A 26,283-nucleotide genomic window follows, 5' to 3' on the forward strand; every position below is an offset into this window, starting at 1 on the left:
CAGATGTTGTTGCGGTCTTCAGTCCAGAGACTGGTTTAATGTAGCTCTCCATGCTGCTCTATCCTGTGCAAGCCTCTTCCTCTCTGAGTAACCTTCTAAAGGTGGTTACTATATATATCTCTTGGTCTCTGTCTATGATTTTGACCCCCTATGCTTCTCTCCAGTACTAAATTGGTGATCCCTTGATGTCTCAGAATGTGTCCAACCAACTGATCCCTTTTTCTAGTCAGGTTGTACCACAAATTTCTTTTCTCCCCAATTCTATTCAGTACTGCCTCATTGGTTGTGTAATCTACCCATCTAATCTTCAGCACTCTTCTGTAGCACTACATTTCCAAATATTTTATTCTCTTCTTGTCTAAACTGTTTGTCATCCATGTCTCACTTCAATACATGGCTACACTCCAGACAAATACTTTCAGAAAATACTTTCTAACACTTAAATGTGTACTTGATGCTAACAAATTTCTCTTCTTCAGAAATGCTTCTCTTGCCACTACCGGTCTACATTTATAACTTCTCTACTTCGACCATCATCAGTTATTTTGCTGCCCAAATAGCAAAACTCATCTACTACTTTCAATGTCTCATTTTCTAATCTAATTCCCTCATCACTTGATTCAATTTGACTACATCCTTTCAAGACAATGTCCATTCCATTCAAATGCTCATCTATGACAGAATTATAATTTCATCAGCAAACCTCAAAGTTTTTATTTCTTCTCCCAGGACTTAATTCCTACTCCTTGCGTTACCAAGGGATTTCTACTAACATCTTTTTACTTGCTTGATCCTCTGCTGTCTTCACTATTTCATCTGTCAAAGTTATCCATTCTTCTTCTGCCATATACCTTTCCCCTGTTCTTGTCAATCATTCCCTAATACTCTCCTGAACCTATCTACAACCTCTGGTTCTTTCTGTTTAGCCTACCTTTTTGCAGGTACTTCAGTTTTAATCTACAGTTCATAAACAATAAATTGTAGTCAGTCCACCTCTGCCCTTGGTCCCATCTCGTTAAATTCCTACCTTTTTGCAGGTACTTCAGTTTTAATCTACAGTTCATAAATAATAAATTGTAGTCAGTCCACCTCTGCCCCTGGAAATGTCTTATAATTTAAAATCTGGTTCATAAATCTTTGTCTTATCATTATATAATCTACCTAAAACCTTCAAGTGTCTCCAGGTCTCTTCCACATATACAATCTTCTTTCATGATTCTTAAACCGAGTGTTGGCAATGATTAAATTATGCTGTGTACAAAATTATACCTGGAGGCTTTGTCTTCCATTCCTTTCCTCCAGTCCATATTGACCTAATATTTTTCCTTCTCTTCCTTTTCCTACTATTGAATTCCAATCCCACATGAGTATTAAACAACAACAACCAACATGATTTATCTTCAGTGCCTGACAAAGAAGGGAAGCATCCAGAAGACATGGTCGGATGCCAATGTAACAGTGTATACCTACACATCATAAGTGGGTATGTAAATGATTTGAGTTGCAATTCTCTGTGATAGGTAGAATGGGCTCCAGAGTGCATTAGTTTTGTTCGTGTTTAGTGTTGTTGCCAAGTATGGTAGGGTATGTAATGGGTGTGATATTGTCACTTGTTGAGTGATCACTGTGAGGGATATGTGGATGCCACATACTCATGTGAGATAGTATTATAAGTACTCTGGGCCAGCTTGGCTCATGAGAGGATATAACAATTTTATTGCAGCTTTCCTAAGTGAATGAGTGCTTCCATCCAGATTACAGGAGGTGCAATATCATACTGATATGTGGGCCCATACTGCTAAGTTCATTGCAATCAGACATGGTTGTGTAATCACTAAAATCACATTATGCATCCTCTCAACCCATTTAGTTTCATTTTATTTCCTCCTTCCCTTTGGGGTGCTTCACTTTTTTTGTCAAGCACTGTATAATTTATTTCTGTTTGATATAATCTTCATGCATGTGAAAGGTTTATAGCAGCATGAAAATGACTTCATAATGTCCTCTGTCTAAAACTCTGTCTACTGTTTACTCTCTTTTTTCCAGCTCATAATTTTATTTTTAAATTGTTACTGCAGAAGGAATATTAACCCTTATTCTCAGTTCATTAGCTTATGAATTAAGACAGCTTGCGAAAGACTTTCACACACTAAAAAATAATAAAGACACAAACGGCTTGCTTGGTAGTCAAGTTATGTACTCTGATGAAACAGTGTACAATCAACTTCCATTTAACATAACGTAAGAAATTGGGTCTCTCTACTAACTCAAAGAAAAATTCAAAAAAATACCGCATTAGCATCTACTACAAAATCTTATTACCTGGATTGAAAATTGCTGTTAGCTCCATAGCAAGTGGCAATGCAGATCTGCATGACAGGTAGTTGTATATTATAACAGAATGTAACTATTTGTCTTAAAAATACCAAAGCAATTAAGTAAATATTTATCTACCTATAGAAGATGAAGAATAATTATCAAACATAGTTGAAGAAGCCACAGAATCTTAAAAAAATAACACCTTTCTTTCTAATTAAAGGGTAAATTTGGCTGACACACACATAAATAGCATTAAATGATCCAAAGATATTTCACTGTTAATACAACATACAGATTAAGTCTCTCTTGACTCATTCAACATTCCTGTAGGTTTATCTTTATGGGGTCTACAGAAGACTTGTTGCCTCCAATCCAAAGACTAGTTTGATGTAGGTCTCACACTTATGTATGCTGTGTGAGTCTCTTCATTTTTCCCTCACTGCTGCAGCTACTGGTGAAAGGAATATAGAACAACATATCACAGTAATATTAGCTTCTAGAATAACAGAGGTTTTTTTTGGGAGAGGCAAAGGTGAAGGAGAAGACCTTTGCTATGTGGTGAAAGAATAAATTGTTCTGACACCTAGGACTGCTGCATTGTATTTATTTGTGTTCCTATTGATGGTCCTAGGAGATTTGATTCCTGAATATAAGTAATGACAACCCTATTTGTCTCTTTGTGATTTTAACAATTTTGCTATATCCTAGTCTTTTGCAGTGGCAACACATTTCTCAGTATTCGAGTCACATCATTTCAGATAAAATCACTGAGCTTCTGATGGCTGTTGTCGACATTGTTTTCAGGAGTAAATGTACTGACTACTGGAGTAGGCACTGTGTTCTGATTATATAGGAAAGGCAGCAGCACCTAGAACTTTCTGGATGTTGACCAAGTGATGCATGCATGGGAGGGCAAGTTGAGCAACTTCTGTCACATGATCAAATGATATTTCATGACACAGCAGACCAGTACCTCATTTGAAACTGCTGCTGCTGCATCCCTATAAGCCACAAGCATCCCTCACCATTTTCATTCAGTGTCCGAAGCCCGTTACCCTGCCTGACTGATCTCAGTTAAAACTGTTAGATACAATCTCATATTGGTTGCCTCTTTTATCATGCAGTGCAATTATGAAGACATGTACAAAGTCCCATGTCATCTTATTAGACGGACAGTGTAAGTACTCTGCAGCACACATGACCAAAGATAGTGAGATAGACATGGATGGAAAGCTGCCTCTCCTGGGTGTGTTAGCAGACCAGAAGGCAGATGGCCAGTTTGTCATTTAATATATACCAAATGAAACCACTGAGGCTGCCACCACAATGCCAGTAGGTTTCATTATGTTATGCACAAAGAAACTGTCTTTAGCGTCTCAGTGCAGAGACCTATGATGACACATTATTATGACAATCTCCAGTCAGAATTTCAGCATTTGAGGCTCATTTCCAGGTAAAAGAAGATATTACAAACTTTTTCAGGTGCAAATGATGAAAGATTCTTGTATCACAGTGTAAGAGAACAAGGCAGTGTCATTTCTTCATGCAGTGGGGCTACGACCAACAAAATAGAAAACATGCTCCAGAGATGAGGACTAAAACCAATATTCTAGATTGCCTCCAAGATCCAGAATCTGTACACCTACATCTACATACAAACTCTGCAAACTATTGTGAAGTGCACAGCAGAGGATACCTAGCATGGTATCAAATATTATGGTTTCTTCCTGTTCTAATCGCATAAGGAACATGAAAAGAATGATGGCTTAAATGCCTCTGGCATAAAGTAATTAGTCTCATATAATTTTCACTGTCCCTACAGGAGTGATACATAGGAGGGATGAAGAATATCTCTAGATATTGGTTCTTGTAATTCTGTAAGTAGGCTTTTGTGTGGAATTTGCAAATTCAAGCTTTTTTTCTTTCCCATGAGTCAAACGAATTTGTGACCATTCATATTGTTGTTCTTTGTACACTTTCAATCTCTATGTTAGGCTTATTTCATATGGGTCCCACATATATGGGCATTATTCTGAGATGGGGTACACAAGCGATTTGTAAACAGACTGCAAAGACCAACTGCATTTTCCCAGTATCCTGCCAGTGATCTGAAGTGTGCCAGCTATTTTAACTGTGATTGAACCTATCTGATCATTCCACTTTATATCCCTTCACGTACAGTGTCCCTTCTGAATTTGGCAATATCTACAAGGTGTGATCAAAAAGCATGGGAATTTTTTTTTAATTTTGCTGGCCTTATACATATGAATTTTCAAAGCTTTTTTTATCTTGTTGGTGATCATGTTCCTGATATATTTTTGCATTTCAGCTGTTTTGAATATTTAGCTTATAATTGGCAGCTGAAAAGGTTGTTGTGTTTTCAAGAATTGGAGAATTTTTACTTTTGGAAAAATTGAGCAAAGAATTTTTATATTAAATTTTGATTGAAAAATGGAAGAAAGTGCAGCTCCACATTTGAAACGTTGACTGTGGCTTTTGGCAAATCTACCATAAGTAAGACAGGAGTTTACAAGTAGTATAAATGTTTCACAGAGGGTTGAGAAGACATTGAAGATGATGACTGCTGTGGACTCCCTATTACTGATGACCATGTGGAAGAAGTAAAGAAAATGGTTCTGGAAAATTGCTCAGTCACCATCAGAGAGCTTGATGATGCTGTTGGCATGTTCTTTGGCTCAAGCCAAGCAATTTTTTCAGATGTTTTGGGCATGAAATGCATAGCAGCAAAGTTTGTTCCGAAATAGTTGAATTTGGACAAAAAGCATTGCATAGACACCACTCAGGAATTGCTGAATGAAGTTGACAATTATCCAGAACTTCTAAAGAAGGTTATGACAAGTGGTGAAACATAGGTACATGGGCATGACATTGAAACCAAGGGTGAATCATCCCTGTGGAAACTGCCTGAAAAGCCAAGACTGAAAAAAAAATCTCAACAATTTTGATCACATATGAAGGTTCTTCTCACTGTTTTTTTTTAATTACAATAGGATAGTACCTCATGAGTTCCTGCATTATGGTTGTATGGTCAATAAGGAAAACTACCTGAAAGTTATGCACCACTTGCATGAAGCAGTCCCACAAAAATGACCAAAATTGTGGCAAAATCAGTCATGGAAATTGTATCACTATGATGTTCTCACTCAAATTTCAATTCTTGTTCCTGATTTTTTGGCAAAAAATCCAACAGTTATTTTGCCCTAGCCACCTTATTCACCAGACATGGCCACTGCAACTTATTGCTATTCCTGAGGCTGAACAGAACCATGGACAGACGTCATTTTGCCACCATTGGTGAGACATATACAAAATTGCTGAAAGAGTTGAAAACCCTAATGGAAAATTAGTTCCAGTAGTGCTTTCAAGATTGGAAAATGTGATGGCACATGTGTATTACAATTAATAAATGAATGTTGGTCGAAATGCCAGATCCCACATCCTTGGTATACAGCAGGTTTTTCAAAAAAGGGAAACCTAATGACTGTAAAAACTGTCATGGCATAAGTCTTCTAAATACTGGCTACAAACTATATTCAAAGATCATCAATAATGACAGAAGAATATTATGAAGCTATTATTTCTGAAGAACAAAATGGATTTAGATCAGGTCATTTATGCACAGACAATGTATTTGTAATTAAAAACATCACAGAGAATGTAATACATAAACCCATATGGCCTTTATTGACCTTGAGAAGGCTTTTGACTGTGTGAGCTGTGATAGCCTATAGAAGGTTATGTCTGAATGCAGATATCCCTATCATCTAATAGAGGTAATAAAACGGCTTTACAAAGCTACACACACTGTAATAAACACAGTTAGGAATCAATTTGAAGAAATAATTATAGACCAAAGTGTCAGACAAGGATGAGGACTACCACCTACCCTTGTTAATATCTACACTGACTTCATTCTTCACAAATGGAAATGTGAAGTAAACAAAGGAATTAAAGTAATGAATGAGGAATACCTGAATGTACTATTGTTTGCTGATGACATTGTTATTATTCAAAAGATCAGTATACCAGCTAAACAAATTGCAAGAAGTACAACTTTAAAATTTTTAGTAACAAAACAAAACTAATGGTATTCTGAGGAAAATATCCAGTCAGACCAAAAATTGATTGGATAATTCAGTTTTAGGACAAGTGTCTCAAATCTCCTATTTAGGCTGTGCTATAAGTTTCGATTTGGACCCTGATATTGAAAATAAAATACACAAATTCCAACTTGTCTGTGGCACCATGTACCATTAGCAGAACATTGGACCATAAAGTACAAAAAGAAACGATCATGAAATTCTATAAAGCAGTGGTGGTTCCATGTTGTCCTGTGGAAGCAAAATCTGGGTTACCACAACAACAACAACAACAAATTAAACAGCAGAGATGAGGTTTCTAAGAAAGGTGAAGAGCTGCATAAGAAGAGATATGATCAGAAATGAATATATTTGAACATAATTAAATGTTTTCAGCATGAATGAAAAAATTCAAAAATATTGTGAAACAACACCTCATGGGAATGACAGGCCACAGAATTCCTCAGAAGATCCTGAACTACAAGCTGAATGGAAGAAGAGATGTTGGAAGACCTAGAAAAAGGTGGGAATGTTTATGTTTGTGAGTTCAGAACAGGCAACAGCCTCATCCTTGAAAGGAAGAAGACAATGATGATGATAAATGTATTATATCTGAAGGATATTACTTTGAAGGGGAAAAAGTTGATGTTGATGTATGTATCAATAAAAATTCTTTAAGAAAAACAAAAATTCCCATTACTTTTTGATCACAAATCATATATAGGCCAAATAATTCCCATTGTCACTAAGCGTTTTGCATACAACATTTGTGACATAAAACAAAGGGAGCTGGAGAAGTCAGCCTAGCTCTACACAATCTAGGACACTGGCAAACAATTTGAAAAGATGGAGACCTTGGCTCAGAAACATATTATGGCATGGTGACAGACTTTGGACACCAAATGAAAACAAAGATAGCTGACACTTACAGGGAGGCAGGAGCAGAAGTTTCAAATACAGTGTTTCCCCTTCTCCCATGCAACATCTTTCAGTCTCACAGGGGATGGACCTGCTGAAAATTGCACAACTCATTTTCCTACACATGCTTCAATTTGGCTCTTTTCTGGAAGGTTCCAGTGTTGCACCACCTAAGTAAGCACAATGCAGTGCCTAGGCCAGAAATTAGCCATGTTTACTCCTGAAGATATTGGTGGAGACACTTGTTGAAAGCTCAAGAATTTTATTTTAAATTATGTGGCTTGAAACTGAAGAGTTTACTCAAACAGTTTTCCCAGTTATCTTTTCGCTATTCATGCAAATATATGAAAATTACATTCAGAAACATGTTAAAGTCACAAAGTGAGAGATAGTCTGACCACTACTTTCCTTTAGGAGGCATAAATCCCCAGAAAACTGATAGAAACATCATGCATGCAGGGTGTCCCAGGAGCAGTGGTCAATAATCAGGGATATACAGGAACAATTATTCAAAGTAAAAAAGTCTAGTAAACATGGGCTCAACAATGCATACCTTAAGAGCTGTGAGCAACAAATCTCATGCTCTTAGCTCTCCATATTTTTAGAGGATAGCATGAATCAAAACAAGGAAAAAATTTTCAGTTAATATGGGCTCTAAAGTGTGTACCTCAAGAGCAGTGAGCACTTGATGATTTTTGCTGCTGTAAAATATGTCCTTTTACTGAACAAGTGCTCATAACTAATAATTTATACATTTTAGTGCCAATGTTTACTAGACTTTTTTGCTTCAGATTATACTTCCGGTCATATCCCTGAATACTGTCCATTCCCCCCAGGACACCCTGTATTTTCATCATGTAAATCAGTGTTCTGCCAAAGCATACAAATCACATTTCATGACAACATGATTTAATATTGTAATAAAGGTGACTGAGCAAAATAAATGATATGTTTGCTTCTTGCAATAAATGTAGAAGCTGTTAATTTGTCATAAATTTGAGAATGTAATAATCTTTATTTAAATTTTATTGCCTGAATTAGAACTAATGACATCTCCTAATTCTTTCAGATCCCTGTCGCTACCTGAAGGGAGCATGGTCAGAATGTGACCCAAAAACTAACATGAGAACTCGTACTCTAACACTGAAGAAAGGTGACCAAGCAGCATGTGAGCAGACAAAGACAATTCAGAAAAAGTGCAAAAAAGGTGGGTTGTGTTAAGGAGCACAGTTTGTCCCCCTGTTACTACAGTTTATCCATCTCTGTTGTTTTGTGCTCTGTCTTCGGGAAAAGCAACAAATACCATTACAAAATGTAATTTTTATACATTGCATTGCTTCATTATTTTTACTGAGTATATCATAATGCAAAAGCTATTTTAATACAGACTAATTTATGTTTTACAGTGTACCTAGAGAGCCCAAAAAGTAATGAAATTAGACATGCCCAAAGCTGTATAAGTGTGCATGAAATTTTCTGTTAAAATAGTGCTGTGCTGGATTTAAGCTTGTTATGTGGTCTGAATGAGTCCTGCTGCTAAATCTTCCTTTCCATTAAATGATACCTAGCACGGGCTTCTCTTGAATGCTGCATTTTTTAACTGTTATGGCCAAGCTTATGACTTTAAACCAAGCAATTTCATAACTGCATTCACAACATTGAAGTTCATCCTCTAGGTTTCTTATTTGCCAAATAAATTGATCAACAGTAACAGAAAATAGTGTCAATGTTCTAGCAGTTATTACATGAATTTTATATGTCCTTGGCTCCCTCTTAAGTGACCACCAAGCACTGCATGCCTGGAACAAGAACATCATTGCTCCTGTGTAATATAAGGTTGATGTATAAGCATTTGAAATAAAAGCTGAGTCATAGTAAGAAATCATTATGATTAGATAACTAAATTATATACCATGTTGCTTGAGAGTTGGTGAATATTGATTCCATTTACATATTTCCTAAATAAAATAGATAAACTGATGTGAGAGCTGTTATAAATACTGTCACTAAGAGAACATACACCATATGTCAAAATGAAGATGCACAAAAGTAATCTGAGAGCAATTTCATTTTATTTACATTTGTCTCTGTGTCAACATCAGTAAATTTTCAGCTGTTTTGCTCTTTTTCACTGATTTAAGGAGAAAGGTAAGAGTGCTGCACATGGCAGAGTCATTTGACCACATTGGCAACAGACTGCTTGACCATCATACAAGACAAGACATTTTGCCCATCATCCTTTGGTCTACAGTATCTTTAAGAGAGTATTTGTATTTGTACTAGGGATATCATCAATGAAAGCCAGCAGCTTAGCAACCTCATTGCTTTCTGTATGTCTTATTGTGAATGCACCCACACTATAACATCTGTCTGTATTGTCATAAGGAGGTACCATTGAGGAATTATATAGAATGGCTAAATATTGTCTGCTGATGAGTTATTGTGCCTTTTCTAGTTTTGTTTAATGATTTGCTTTGAAACTAATTTATAAATAATTAAAATGGGAGGCATAAACTACTCTTTGAAATCCAGCGAGGATAAAATATGCACCATCACAGGAGTATTATAGTTATTCTCATGACATCACATTCAATGGCTTCACTGACTGTCATCTTTCAAACTAGTATAGACTTTGGTCTACACTGAAGAGCTGTATGTCACCACAATAAAGATTTCATACTCACATTCATTGGTTTTGCCAAATCTCAAACAAACTGTCACCTTCCAATCTAACCAAGACCTAAGGCTATATTACAGATTAGTCTGGCACTACTACCTCCATTCCAAAAAAGAATACATAAATAAAATAAGTGTTGTCAATGTTCTGTTCTAGATGTCTGCATGCATATTATGTCACATGCCACAACAGCATTACGTCATGGACCGAAGCCAACATCTTTATACTCTCTGATTCCTGTGCCAAAGGCAAGGTCTGTGTCCCTGGAACCATATATCATTAAGAAAGCAAATATGCTGAAATCATGCATTGCAGTTCACGCTTTCCTTGATTATAGACAATGGTTGTTAGAGGATCAGTTCTTAAAACACCAGAAGTGATTGACATGCAGCAGCATATGTCACACTCTAATAACATTACATTCTAAGTTAGTGACTAACAAACTTTCCTGATTACAGATTTAATTAAAGACAAAAATATCAGAAGAGGTCAATTTGCAACTTTTTTAGTAATGAAAAGTTTCAACAGCAAATAACATTAAATTTTGAACCATATGTTCAAATTACGAAAAGTGTGGCTATGATCATGATCATAGAGGTAATAAATAAATAAAATTGCCACAGGCTGGAATATATCTTACTGGGGCTGTCTCTGGTCTGTGGACTATAGTTTGCCCATCCTTACACCTACACCTACATCTGTACCCTGCTAGCCACTTTATGGTATGGGGCAGAGGATAAGTCCAGTACCGCTGTCAATTCCTCTCTTCCCTGTTCTGTTCATGAGTGCTGCATGGGAAGAACAACTTCTGGTAATTCTCTGTATGAGCTCTAACAAATTTGATTTTCTCATCATAGTCATTTCATGGGACATAAGTGGCAGGAAGTGATATGTTTCCCAGCTAACACATTCTCTCAGAGCAAACCTCTCCATTATGAACAATACCTCTTTTGTGGCATCTGCCACTGGAGTTTGGTGAGCATATCCCTAAATTTCTTGTACTTACCTAATGATTCCAAGTGAAACACACCACTCTTTGTTGGATCTTCTCCATCTTTTCTGTTAATCCAACCCTTTAAAGGTCCCAGACTGATGAACAATACTCAGGAACTGCCTGAATGAGTGTTTTGAAACATACTTCTTTTGTGACGAATTACACATACTTGAGATTTTTCCAATGAATCTCAGCCTGGCATCTGCCAGTGCTGTAATCAAACAGTAATGTAGCTCTTCATTTGCTTACATGCAATACAATACATTTATTCATGTTCAGTGAACTGTGAACCTTAAACCAGTCATTGATCTGCTGCAGGTTTTTCTAGCTTCCTATAGACAACAGCATTTTCTGAGAACAACCTCACAAAGCTTGTTATTTTATCCACTAGATCATTTAGGTATGTTGTAAGCAGTAGGAGAACTATAACATTCCCTTGGGGTTCTTCCCATGTTGCTTTTACACCTGATACTTTCATCCTATTAACAATGACCTGTTGAGTTATATTTGCTAGGAAGTCCTCAATCCAGTCACAAATCATGTCGGCTATGTGGTAAGCTCATATTTTGTTCTCTAAATGACAGCACAAAACTGTATCAAATGCTTTTTGTAAGTCAAACAACATGGCATCAACAAGAGCATCAGAGTCTGTGGCGTTTTTAATCTCTTGGATGGACAGGATGAGCAGAGTTTCATAAGATCTCTGTTTGCAGAATCCATGTTGGTTTTTATACACCAGATTTTGCACTCTCCAAAAAGGTAATACTTTGTGAATATAAACCTATTGCATAATTCAACAATAAACTGATGTCAATGGTACTGGTCTATAATTATGCACATCCACCAGATGACCCTTCTGGTGAAAGGGTCTTACTGTGCTTTTTTCTAGTTCCTTGGTACCCTTTGTCATTCTAGCAACCTTTGATAAACTGCTGATACAAGGGGACAAGTTCTTTTGCGTTATCTGCATAGAATCTCACAGGTATCTTGTCCAGTCAAGGTGGCTTTCCACAGTTGTACAATTTCAGTTGAATTTCTATTCCATATCATCTATCCCAATATATGCTATTTAGGTGTCTGTGAAGTGACTAAAATGAGGAACCATATTATGATCTTAAACCAAATACACTATTTCATCCTTCCCTCTTCTTCTCCCATTTCAATGCCATATGGTCACTGAACATCTGAATAAATGTTTCAGTGTGCTTAATGATTTGATATGGACTAAACTGTCAGGATTTTTAGTCAGATTGCCTAGCAAAATTGCAATTTCAAATTCACTGAAAATGTCTTGAACTGGTCTCCTTACATCCTTTTTGAACTTGATCAGATTTCGTTTGTCAACAAGGCCTTTACTGCATAGAAATGTGTGGTGAAGCACTCTTTGCTTTCATAGCAACTTTCTAACTAGGTTACTGAACCCTGCAGGTCTTTCCAATCCCTTACAGTCTCGCTCAGATCTACTGGCCAAAGGTGTATTATATAATGCTCCTGAATTTTATCTGTAAGTGCTTCACATCTACATTCCTGAAGCTGAATACCTAATGTTGACTGCTCATTTACTTTGCAATTTGTTTGTTGCCACTTTTGCTAATTACAAATATTTTCCTACCTTTATTAATGTTCCCTGTAGCACATGGAATTAGTGATTTCACCTCCATGTTAATTTATTTAAAATTTTAGGTGTGTTAATTACTAGCATGCACTCATGGGTTGGGTTATTCTTTCAGAAAAAGAAAAAGAAAATATTCAGAACAATCTCTCAGAAGCCCATCTCTGGCATCAGTTTTATCCACATTACTCTTCCATTCTGTAACTGGCAAATTGAAGTCTCTTCTATTATAATAGCATGAATAGAAAAGCAATAGTGTTCTCCAGATTTACTCTGAAATGCTCTGACACTACAGTTTCTGATACCTGGTGGTCTATAAAATCATCCAACTATCATAAGGAATTTTTTCCTCTGCAGCAGAATGTACACTGATATGAAACTTCCTGGGAGATTAAAAGTGTGTGCCAGACTGAGACTTGAACAGGATTCCCAAATTTGAATCTCAGTCCAAAATATAGTTTTAATCTGCCAGGGAGTTTCATATCAGTGCACAGTCCACTGCAGAGTGGAAAATTCAGTCTGCAAACAGCCTGGGGGCAGGCTGCAGCTATGCCATGTTTCCCCAATAACCTTTCTTCCAGGTGTGCTAGTCCTGTAAGTTTTACAGGAGAACTTCTGTGAAGTTTGCACACATATTTGGGTAGTTCGATTGGTAGAGCACTTGCCTGCAAAATGCAAAGATCCTGAGTTTGAGTCTTGGTCTGGCGTACAGTTTTGATCTGTCAGGGAGTTTCATCCACTTACCATGTGTGATCTTCAGTGATGCTTACATTCATTCACTCAGCTTATTTAACATTTGAAATCTGTAAGAACTTCAATAGACACTATAGAGTTAGATACTGTGGTGCATAATCTATCCATGTGATATGTATCCCAATCTTAATTTAGGATTATGCTGCTGTTCACTTCCAGTTTCAATCAGTTTTCTATTCCTAATATTGTGTTGGCACTGTTTACCTTTAACAAGTGAAATGAATTCTGTGATGATGTTCTATGGGTGCACCTGCAGTTTGCTGTTAACAAATTAACATCCTCTCATACTGATCAACAGAGGAAAAAAGTTATTCTCTGGATGTAACATGGCTCATATTTTTCCCAATATTGCACATAATGCATCGTTAACTCCATGGGGAAGGGGGGAGTGGGTTTTATTTAATGTGGGGGTGGGGGAAATTACATGTGGATGTAATGTATGCTATTCTACCTGAGTAGCACTCATACCTGATCTATTGATGGGGGCCCTACAATTCTCAGATTATTAGTGAAGCTCAAGAACTTTGTTCCTGAGATCACTGCAAAATCATCAGAGCCTCTGATTTAAAGCTTCCAGTTCATGTCAAACCAGAGGACCCTGATTTGTTCTGGGTATGTTGCTGCAAACAGTGAGACATGAAATGCTAGTTGCTCCTAGTGCAGTCAATAGCTGACAGCAGAGTCTCTTTTACATCTCAGATGTGACCTCCTGACAAGCACACCCTGTGCATACTGGCCCTTTTTCATGAGCTGCTTGCTATTTTGCTGGTAGGTTCCATTACCCGCATAATGTTGGGGCTTACAATGACCAGCATATGAACCCTCTGTGCTTGACATGTGACAGGAAAACTGGCTATTGGATCAACAGACAATGCACACCACACTGGCTTTGATGTGTAATCAACACTGGGCAGCTCTTCAAACCTGTTGTTAAGATGTGGCGGGATATCCACACGGCCAGTTCCCATTTTTGTTTTCTTCCCAAAGGTATGTGAATCCAACTCTGTCCACCACTCACCTGATAAGATGCTGCACATCAGAAGAGACAGTGTCATCATGTTTTCCAGAGAATTCCAGCAGCTACAGGTGCATTAATGTCACTGAAGTGCATGGCAGCAGCCTGAAGTCTGTCAGCTGTGGCAAATGCAGCTCCTACTGTTTCTAGACAGCAACCAACTCACCATGTATCCATACACAACAAGCACACTTTCCATCCATTTGCAAAAAGGATAAATCTACTAACAAGTGCAGTCAGAAAGCAACTAAAAAACAACAAGCGGACTAAGCAAGTAGTCAAATTAGCACCATAAGCAGCGGAAACATACACAGGTAAAACTATGATAAGCACAAAATATGAATAATAATAACAGGAATGGCCTTTGGTGTCATTAAAATTGAGTTGAAAGCTATTCCACTGAGCAGTATCACAAAAGCCAAAAGTGCAAGCTATATACAGGGTGTTTCATAATTCACATTAGACACTTCTAGAGGTTGTAGAAGGGACTTGGTAGCTAATGTTTTACATAGGAACCCATGTCTGAAACATCACCCGGTGATGCTACAGAGCAACAAAGTTATAGGTGCCAGTACCTGTAAATGTATGTATAAACAAGGTGAGTCTGTGACAATGGTATAAACTTTCTAGGATGATGTGTTTCACAGTAGCAAAGGTGAACATGTGCTCCTAGCTCCTCAATTATGCATTTTAGAGCCCACATTTACTGGACATTTTTTCCATGTTTTGATCCATGCTACCAACTCTGAAAGCTGCCTATCCTAAAATCTCAGCAACAACAGTGTTCCTTTGTCAGAGGTATGAGAACGGTTTTCACTTATAACTTTCAACTCATTTGTTAACAGTACCAATATCCTTATCTCAAATCGATACAGTTATCCTCCTTCATCATTCTAAAAAGTTTGTAACTTCATTATGGACTCACCTTGTATATTCATATATTTACAGGTGCTGGTTCTATAACTCTGACACTCTGTAGCGTCATTGGATGACATTTCCAGACATGGGTTCCTGTGTGAAACTTGATCTACTAAGTCCCCTCTACAGCCTCTAGACGTGTGTAACATGAATTGTGAAAAACCCTGTACATGCATTTGTCACTGAACACAATTGCTCAGCACACAAGAAGACAACCTAGCTAAAAATTATAATTTGGCAGCTGTAATGATCTGAGATTGAAATATTGCACAAAAGTACAAGTTACATTATTAAGCCTTGAGATCCAGTACTAGATTTTATGAAGGTGATATTCAGTTCACAAAACTCAGGTTTATTATGGGCTTTCAACACTTTTCACTCCATCATCAGACCTCATCCAAAGTACAGACTTTCTGATTTGGTTCCAATGCTGAATGACATCTAACACTCTTTTGTACTACATTTATGCTAAAGTTGACCATTTGCCTACTACAAATCTTATTGCTTGCCCTATTTCATATTGATTTGCAAATTTACACCTAGATATTTTATCAGCATGACTGTGTCCAGCTGTGCACCACAAATGCTGTATTTGAACATTACAAGATTATTTTTCCTGCTCGTCTGCATTAACTTGTATGTTTGAACATTTAGAACAAGCTACCATTCATCACACAAAATAGAAATTCTATCAAAGTCATCCTGTATGCTCCTACAGTTTTCCAATGATAACACTTTCCCATATACAGCAGCATCATCAAGACATAGTCACAGGTAGTTCTCACCCTAAGCCCCATTAGACCAAGCGCTTAGGTCAAGTGCTTAGACACGTGCAAGTAATTCAGTCCTTTTTGTACAGTTTTTGCTTGTATGGAGATGGTAGGCGTAAGGAGTATAAGTGGCAATGATATTACAGAGTTGGTTTCAGAAGGTACTGAGGATGAAGAAGAGTTTACGTGTGAGAGTGAGCAAGAACTATCTTTTGATCAAAGCAGTCATAAATCCCTGGTAATGTGAAATTAGAAATGAAGAAGAAAGACACAATAATGTGCAGTCTACCAGATTTTAATGACAGGTTTTTCCTGATGTTGGTCGTATAAAGTTTCCATTGTCACTCCAACAACAGGGGTTCATTAGCCCTGAAGGCAGCCAAACAACAACTGAACTTGAATCTTCCCAGCTCTATTTTATGGATTGCTTTATTTGTGAAATTGTAACCATAAAAATGTTTTGCCAACAGAAAGATACAAAAGGTGGCTCCACTAACAAAAAATTCATTGTGGCCTTCATGGAAAAAAATATTTCATCAGAATAAATGAAGACATTTCTTGGTGTAATACTGAAGATTACTCTGAATTTGAAGAAAGAATTAAGTGATTATTTTAATAATGATTGGGTAATGTGAACTCCATTTTGCAATAATGTTTTATCTAGTCTCTGAGTTTTTCAAATATCAGTTAACCTTGTTCCCCACACAATATAAATAGCAGCTGGAAAAATATCCTTAGCAAAAAACTCAGGAGGAGAATGGGAAAGATTTAATCATGTCCCACCATTCCTATAGGTTGGCTTGTCACTTTATTTGTCACTGTTTGCATATGTGTTGGGCCATATGAAATTCTATACTCCTCCACACCAACACATACATGACTGGAACACTATTTTTGAACTTATATGTTTAAATATATTGAATTATGAGACACAGCACATGTTTATTTGTTCAGTTGTATCATTGCATATTTCAATACGGGGAAGCTCATAATAGGGTTTGAAATGTGACTGCAGTATTACATTAATAAAATGTTGTATGAATATAGTGATTCACTGTTAGTGAAATGGGTGTAAATCAGTGTCTTCTTAATTTAGCAGCCTTAAAAACTGCTGTGGTTTTGATTTACTGTTTTGTTGTTTTGTTATGTTGTGTAGTTGAGTGCAATAACAGAATTGTAGTAAAAGGCAATATTAATGGTTGCCCATTCTTGCTGCAGCCTGCCGTTATGAGAAAGGCACATGGAGCGAGTGTTCCCCCCAAAACCAAATGTCACGGAGTGACACTCTTAAGGCCAACAGTGACCCCTCATGTGAACAGAGCCGACAAATAACTAAGAAGTGTAAAAGCAAAGGTGCTAAGGCTGGAAAAGGTAAATCACACAAAGTATCTTGCAGATCTAACATACAGATAAGGAAAATAATCTGTATCTAATCTAAGGTGTCTGTGTCAGATAAGAGAAGTAATTAAATATTTCTAAAAGACAAGACAGCATACAATGTTCTTGCCACATTAATTCATGAATATCAGTGCAAGAAAAAATAAGTAACATAGTCACAGCCCTTTATACAAAGTGTAGCTTGTATACAGTGAGCAATTGGTCTGTTAACTTAGAGGCTTACTAAATTAACACTGAGAAATATTATTTCAACTGATGGTATCATAATATACAAGTTTGCAATGTATCTTGCAGAGCAATCAATCCATTACTGTGCAAACATTTATGTTTACATCCGTTTGATACCAGTGAATAGCCATACATTTTAAACTATCAGACTGTTTTCTGATCTCTGTAAAAGCTTGTCAAATGGGATTGCATTTTTTTCATTCATTGATAGTATTTTTGGAGGTAAATTGGATGGTATGAGAAGATTAGGCTTCTATTTTTAAAAGTTTTATTTAAGATAACCTACAGCACTGTTTCATTAATGAAGCCATGCTCATATAACAGGGATATTGTATGTAAACAGCAATAATATCAACATAGATTAATACAGTTAATCTTAAGAACAGTCTGTGCTAGTAATCACTACATCTTTACTCAACAATATGGGCAACAACAAAATACAGATTTTAGAAGTCTTGGAGTCAAATTATTGGAAAAAAAGGCAGTTTGCTATAACTATGAATAACGCCAATAACAGTGATTGTGATAGTTGAACAAATAGGTACCCATACAAACACAAATAGGAAATAGGGATGTGTGTGTGTGTGTGTGTGTGTGTGTGTGTGTGTGTGTGTGTGTGAGAGAGAGAGAGAGAGAGAATTGTTGAAGACTGAAGGAATTTGATTCCCAATTTAATGCCCTTCAAAATACTAAAATAAAGATAATTTAGTTATTTTAGACTTAGTACTTACATATGTTTTGCATGGAATGCATGTGCACATAGCTTGAATAAAAATTGAAATATTTCCTTTTATCTTAATAGCATACCCTGGAACGCTTTGATTTTCTTGATGCCAGTGCACGTTGTAAGAAAACAATTGTGATGTTTTTAAAAACAAAGTTGTTTTATCTCAGAGTAATGCTCATCTGAAAGTAAATAACTGTTTCCAGAATGAATCTTTCATTCTGCAGTGGAGCATTCAATTTTAGGAAATTTTCATCCAGATTGAAACTGTGTACCAGACCGGGACTCAAACCTGCAACCCGCCTTATGCGGGCAGTGTTCTTACTAGCTGAGCTATTTAGGCATGACTGTGACCCTTCTTCAGAGCTTTTCTCCTGGCAGTACCTCTCCCCTACTTTACAAACTTCGCAGTAGTTATCTCATGGAGTGTGAACTCCCAGACTAAAGGATATTGCAGAGAAATTGCTTAACCACAGCCTAACACATTATTTTCAGAGTGAATATTTCACTCTGCAGCAGTGTGTGCACTGTGATGAAACTTCTTGATAAATTAAAACTGTGTGGTTGTTTCAATCTGCCTGAAAGGTTCAAACAGTTGTTATTGCTCAAGTAGTAACTTGTGAATGCTTCTAAGTAGGGCAATAAGTTTCAATTCAGATGTTCATTTGTGAATCAGATTCATAATTCCAAAACCTTTGTCTGAAGCATGAGTAAGTAATGAATGAATTCAGTGAAGACATTCAGATCTATTGACTAGTAAAATATGGTAAGTGAATAGCTCTAATGATATGACATAGGAACACTACATTCGCATGTGGAAGTGAATGATAGTGAAATCTGTTGATTCCGAGTGAGATACTGTGGACAAAGCAGAAACTATATACTAAGCATAAAAACACTATGCCAATAACAGAATTACTTAAAAACTATCTGGTAGATTAGAAGATTAAAAGTATGTGTCCCACTGGAGCTGAAACCCATAACTTGATCTTATGCCGGCAGTGCCCCCCCCCCCCCACCCCCCCCCCCACCCCCCACCCCCGTTCACAGCTTCTCTTCTTCTCACTTTTGTGAAATGTGGAAAGATAGAATTATTATAGTAGTTAGACACATATTAAGAACCTTTACTCATTAATATGGCAATTATTCATTAGAATAATGTTTTAATTTGAAAAATAATAAATGATATAAATAAATGTCAGTTTATCCTGACACAGTCTTATCAAATCTCTAAAATTCTAATAGATGGTTGGATTATCTACAGGCCAAAATTGCACTCTGTGTAAAATTTCAACTAGTTTGGCTGTAATGCCTCCATAACTGCAACTGCTGAAGGTTTAGCTAGTTGAAGGTTCTCCCGGAAAAGTTGTTCATACTGACTTGTTACCCAGAGTATCAGTCAGCTGTAGGAAACATTATCTGTTACAATATAATTGGCTACAATTGTGTATTTACAGACTGTGATTCATAAACTGGAACACTGTAATGCATGCTGGAAGGTACAGTTAACTGCACATTTATTTATATTGACAAACCTGTCAGTGCTGAATGCTGTGTGTGTTCCCTGTCTCCTCCTAAACCACTGGATCAATTTCAATCAAATGTGGTACACATACTACAGGGTGTTGCACTCAAAAGAAGCCCCACAAATAAAAATTTGGTTAAATTACACTTAAAGGTTTTGCATAAAAAACCAGGAAATGAAATGAAATTAACATTTTGTACTGTGTTCATGGGGAAATAGAAATGAAACACAAAAGGTTCTGGAAGTGACCACCGTCAACTTGTAAACACTGTTGAACACAACGCTGTAGTTTCTCAAATGTCACTGCTAGGTCCTTTGAGCTACTGCCTGGATTTCACAGATGAGGATCTCTTGTAATCTTCTAAGTTGTGTGGGTTGTTCCTGTATATCTTGCCAGAGGAAAAAGTCAGGTGGTGTTAATTAAGGTGACCTTGGGGGGGGGCTACAGTCCTTTCAAAAACACTCTGCTGGGGAAAAATGATTCAATCTCAGCCATGGTCACTTGAGACGTGTGGCATGTGGCACCATCATGTTGTTACCAGCTGAGGGTAAGTTCTTCATTATCCAACTGGTTCATAAATTCCCAGAACATTCTGATGTAAACTGCATTTGTAGACTAAAAAAAGAAAAAGAACAGGTACAATGATGCCACACTGTGATACTGAACAGAACATGTCAATCTTTTGTGAATACAGAGATTGGTGGACCAGTGCATGTGGATTTTCATTATACTACAAATGTGTATTTGAGAGTTTACATAGCCAGAGAGGTGAAACCACATCTCATCACTCAACCATGTGTACTGCAATATTCTTGGCCTATGAGCAATAAATTGCTGAAATCAATGGCAAAATGTAATGTGTCTCTTTCTTTGTCATTGACATTCAGTTTCTGAACAACTGTAAACCTGTATGGATACATGCTAGCTTTCTTCACAGCTCTGTGACATGTGCTCCATCACATTCCACATTCCTAAGATAAACATTGATCAGACTATGCAGGAGACACCAATAATCATTTCACGTCAGTCACTTTTCCTTCTGATAATAGCAGCTGTCGCCCACCCATGAAGATCCAGCACCATTCTAGTGTTCTCCATCTTGTTCAATAACTTTTGCATGCAGCATTTACACAGTATATGCTGATCACCAAACCCTTCAACAAACATTACTGACATGTCTTAATGGAACCAGTAATTCAATATTGTTTTATCAGAAACATGCGCTCTTCGACACAATAGCAATTGCAATTGCCACTAAACACTAAACACCAAGCTCCAGCTATAGCTATGCATGGAAACACACTGTTGCATCGAATGATGTTCCAAGAGTGCAGTGTTGCCACATCAGACATCACAAATTACACGGTGCAGTTCCAGCGAAATTGCTAAACATGTTTGTGGGGCCTCTTTTGAGAGGAACATCCTGTAATTACTGTGTGGGAAGAAGTATTGCCCTGATAAGAACCATCTACCTCCCACAGAGATGAGGGTGGGTGTGAGAAGGTCTGGTAACCCCATGACATCTAGGCTGCCCTGCATGACAAGTTTGTTATGAGGATAAGGAGGACAGAGAAAGAGAGGAGGATGAGATGGACAGGTAGATGTGGGAGTAGGAGATGGATAGAGACAGGGGGGAGGAGCAAGAGAACAGACAGTGAGAAGGATGAGGACATAGAGGGGGAGAAGGAAGAGGGAGAGGAGGAGATGGACAGAGCAAGGGGGAGGATGAAATAGTCAGAGAGAAGTGGGAGAGAAGGAGATGAATACAGAGAGATGGGAAAAGGCGATGGGCAGATGGAGGTAAGTGGGGGAAGGAGATGGACAGAGAGAGGGAGAGGAGGATAGAGGAGGATATGAACAAAGAATATGGAATGGAGTGAGGGGAGAAGCCGATCTACAGACAGAGGGGTGGGGGGGGGGGGGGGAGTCAGGGATAGACAGAGAGAGGGGCTAGTAGATGGATAGTGAGAGGAGGGGGAGATGGACAGAGAGAAAGGGAGATGGAGATGGACAGAGAGAGAAGGAGGAGGAGAGTTATGGGCTATATGTCCTGTTTCCATCAGCAGGCAAAGCCATTGTTTAAAAGGCTAGTATATAATATATCCACTATTAATATTGTATGATTATATTTTCATTGGCTTTGATTAAAACATTAAATTTTACATGCATGTGTTATACCATAATGTATATGGTGTTATTTTTCACATCAAAAACACATACACTCTGTTACATATAATAATGAAATTTGATTTCAGCTTTGGTACAGTTTGTAATGAATTTTGTCTGTAAATTGGAGAATAAGATTTTTTGTGGGGAGAGGTGAATCAGTATTAGGTACGTGCAAGATCTTGCAGAGGGGCAGGCTGACAGGAATGCATTTAATGGACTAAGTGGCTAAGTGAAAGATATAGGCAATCATTCAGAATTAGCTGCAAAAGGAGAACTCCTGTAATAGCAGCTGAAATTGTAGTTAAAAAGACCAGTGGAAGCTATCATAAATATGAGGAGTCAGGTAACATACTTGTAGACTACTATTAAAACAGGGATGAGTAGTCATTCTGTTAAAATGTAAATATGCAAGAGACAAGGATAAATGCTCACACTTTATAGAATAAAGATATGAACAATATCTACTAATGTTAAAGACATCATTTCCACTATAAAATATTGGGAGAAAAAGCACTTCCAATAGATATTTGTTAGTGGAGTGTCAAAATATATGGTACCATAGGCAAATTAAAAGAGTTATTTGCATGAAGTATTTTTCTTTGTTATTACTTTTATTTAATGCACCAGTTGGCAAATGTCACATGACGAATAAATTAGGTGAAACTGTTTCACTAAAATGTGTTTCTCCACAGGAGGCCGACGCAACCGCCAGTAAGATGTGAGAAGTAATGAGCAAGCAAGTCTTCACACCTGCACATGCAGCTGTGTGTGCAGTATTGCTGGAATGTGTGTTTGTAACAAAACTGAGGAAAACTTATGAAAAAAGAAAATACCATGAAACATAGATTCCACAATTCATCCTACATATAATTCATGAACTTACTTGTTTTATGTATGTTTGGAATATTATTGTAGTAATTAAAAATACTGCAATCTGTGCATTGTTCCCAAGCTGTAGGTAATTGATTTAAATTTAAACATGTGCTGCCTTTGGATTATTGATAGATAGTTCATAATGCAGAAATTTCCCTTGAAATAGCACACATTAAAGTGCCATTTTGTACTACCCTTTATTTCATATTTTTATGCCAGTGTTTATTTGTAGTAATTAGCAAAAGTGATGTTAGAGAATTCCTATATGTGACATGTGTTTAGACTGTCCTATGAATCTGCCTATTTGTTTTTGCTAGCTGAAATACATCAGCCATTAAAAGAGTATTAGAACCAGTTAATTGATGGATAAATTGTAATTGATTCATTTATTTACATGCTTCCCAACTGAAGCATTTTAGCAAAACAGTTTTATATAATGTTACAATAAAACTACATATTGATTGCTTGAATATCGCATTGGTAGTCATAATTGCTGTTTTTTATGAAATAAAAGCTGTTTCTTACAATGATATGTTAACTTATAATCATTAATAAATGAATTTCCTCTTTATGAATGGTCCATTAAATATGAAAAACAGGTACAAAACATGTTATGTCTAGTGACATGTTTTCAGCTGGTGCACTGTATGATCCACTGTGGATACATTAACCTCGGTTTTGTTATATCCATAATGGACTGCACTGTTCAAAGCCATTAATGTTTGAAAGTAAATAAAAAATAAAGAACATTTTTCTACTTTATGTGATGCATTACACATATATATGTGATATGTTTAACATAAACGGAGTAAGTTTATGAATACCAACTGCATTATATATACCGAAGATTTGATATTTAAAAACAGTTCTACTACAACTATTAATAATTGCATAGTATTCTTACTGCAGTTGTATAGTGGTCTGCTGACAGGATGGCAGCCTCTGATACATAAATAAATCGCAATACCGGATGCATGCTACCCTAACCAAAGAAAATCCTTCATTTTTCTTCCATTTGGCATGAATATACATTGTAAAATGAATGCATTATTATGGTACTAATGTAGTGACTCACTAGCTAAAACTGAAATGTCTGGAACACAGTGAACAAAATTAAGCAGCAGTATGTATTTTTTCTCTGCAGGAGTAAGATCATCTGTGTACTTGATAGTAGATATAATACAGGGGGAGTTGGAGGAGGGGGGGGGGGGGGGGACCATGAGCAATAGACCACAGATTCATCATCATAAAGTCTAGTGAAAGAGCATTTTCTGGCAAGTTTTACTTGTAACATGCAGCAGGATAGTCAGGATTTCAACCTGTAGCTTTTAAGAAAACGGTTTTTCAGAGCACTGCAATATGACACTTCTGCTACATGTTCTGTCATAAAACATACTTTTATTAGAAATTATGGTTATTTAACCTCATGTACTACTTAGAGGCTACCTGTATATTGGTGCAAGCACTTTGCAGAATTTGGACCATGATTAAACTATCTCTTCTATGTTCTGTGCATATATTTTATGGCCAGTTGTCGGTTCTGAAAGAGAGTACAATTTGGCATAATTTTATATAGTTATCTATACTCTGCTGTTAGTACCCCACAGCACACATGGCATTTCTCCCAGCCCCCTCGCCCTACATCCAAAAGTAATGGTATGCAATTTGAAAGTTGAACATTCCCCTTTGAGAATGAAAATTATGGAGGACAGGAACTAGTGGCAAGTTAAAACTTTTAGGCAGTCCAAAAGGAGTGCTCAAATAGCACAGTCAGTCACTTACAGCCCATGAACGGTGTGGATCTAGGTTCAAATCCCACTCAGGGACACAGTTTTAACTTGTCACAAATGTTAAAAATTATAATTTTTGCTGATTTTTGATTACTTATTGTTGCAAAGGTAGAACTTTGGATTTTTCAAACAACTGCTAGACATGTTTTGTATACTCTGATAATATTTAAATATTAGATGATATTAGCAAGATTTAAGCAGTACTAAATTGTAAAGCTGCTCTTTAATATGTTGGGGATGTATTTTTATTGAGACACAGTGATATAAAAATTAAACAATACTTAGGTTACATGTAGTTTATTGCTGAACAAGTCAATGCTTTCCATTTTCTGACTGAAAATAGTGTTGTTATTAAAAGGGACTATATATTACTTTTCTGAACAAAACTTTTGTTTTTCAAAATAATAAAGACAACTGCACAAGTAAATAGTGCTAACCTTCTGTATATTTCTGGTTGCAGTAATTACACAGTTGAAAAATTGAAGTTAAAGGCACAAATATAAGACAAACAATTTATGTATTGTGTTGAATGTATAATGAATGTGTGTATAATGAACTAACATGGAGAAAAGTGTAAGGACTACAAACTGACATTAATTTGTCAGTAACTAATTTCATTAAAATAAAATAATTGGCCTTTCAATCAAAATATTGTTTTACTCTCAGTGTTATGCAATATAGATGTGAAGGATGTGGGAAAGTGAGGTAAAGCTTTCCTTGAATTCAAGATTGGTTTGAACACCACATTGCTTTACTAGGTGTGGTCCTATTGGAGCTGTTCCACCGTTGCCTTCTCACCAACTTCGAAGTAACTTACTATGCTAGTTGTAGGGGGACCTACAGTTTAGTGTGAACTCTGCACCATGATGCATTTGGTATTTTTCACATTACCAAATGTGAAAGAAAAATAACAAAAAATACTTGAATCAACTGGGAATTGAACTCCAGAGCTTTAGCTTGATAGTAAGACACTTAACCACTTAGCCACTTGTAAAATACAAGTTATATTTTAACTTTACCTTTTTTTGCATACTGGCAGCATTGACCAGTGTGCATGGTTTTTTTTTTCTTTTTGTCAAAGGTGGAGTTTATTGTTTGTATCTTACATTTAGCTGGTGGTTCACCGTGACATTTGGCCTTACGGAAAATGATAAGCCAGAAATTGTGTGCACTCACTGTGTAGGCTTACTACACTCCTTCCCCATTGGGGAAAATTGTTCACTGTAGAGATGTCTGTGTAATCATCAGAAGGGGACAACTGCTGGATCAGGTATGCCTTTACCAGAAAATACAATCTGAAATGGTGCAAGCATGTATAGGTGTGGCACCCACTCCCTCATGAGAGATTGTAACCAAGCATCATTGATTGGGGTGTCATGTCCATGAACACTCTTTCTCATAAATTAAGGATAACTGCAGAATGTGGTGCCACACAACCTGGCACTACACAAAACTGGTGCTAATAGCATAGGCACATAGGGAACACACACGACACAGAT

General features: G+C 36.9%; 1 protein-coding gene across 1 annotated transcript in view; it reads left to right on the forward strand.

Moving 5' to 3' along the window:
- Window positions 1–23,756, forward strand: part of LOC126187360 (uncharacterized) — a 165,453-nt gene extending 141,697 nt beyond the window's left edge. Inside the window, exons 3-5 of the mRNA XM_049928396.1 lie at window positions 8,407–8,544; window positions 17,295–17,447; window positions 22,814–23,756. Coding sequence (XP_049784353.1) covers window positions 8,407–8,544; window positions 17,295–17,447; window positions 22,814–22,836 — 314 coding nt within the window. The 3' untranslated portion in view covers window positions 22,837–23,756. The remainder of the gene's footprint in view (window positions 1–8,406; window positions 8,545–17,294; window positions 17,448–22,813) is intronic.
- The last annotated feature ends 2,527 nt before the right edge of the window (window positions 23,757–26,283 follow it).

Source organism: Schistocerca cancellata, chromosome 5, assembly GCF_023864275.1.
Source record: "Schistocerca cancellata isolate TAMUIC-IGC-003103 chromosome 5, iqSchCanc2.1, whole genome shotgun sequence".
In the NCBI taxonomy this organism is placed as follows: Eukaryota; Metazoa; Arthropoda; class Insecta; order Orthoptera; family Acrididae; genus Schistocerca; species Schistocerca cancellata.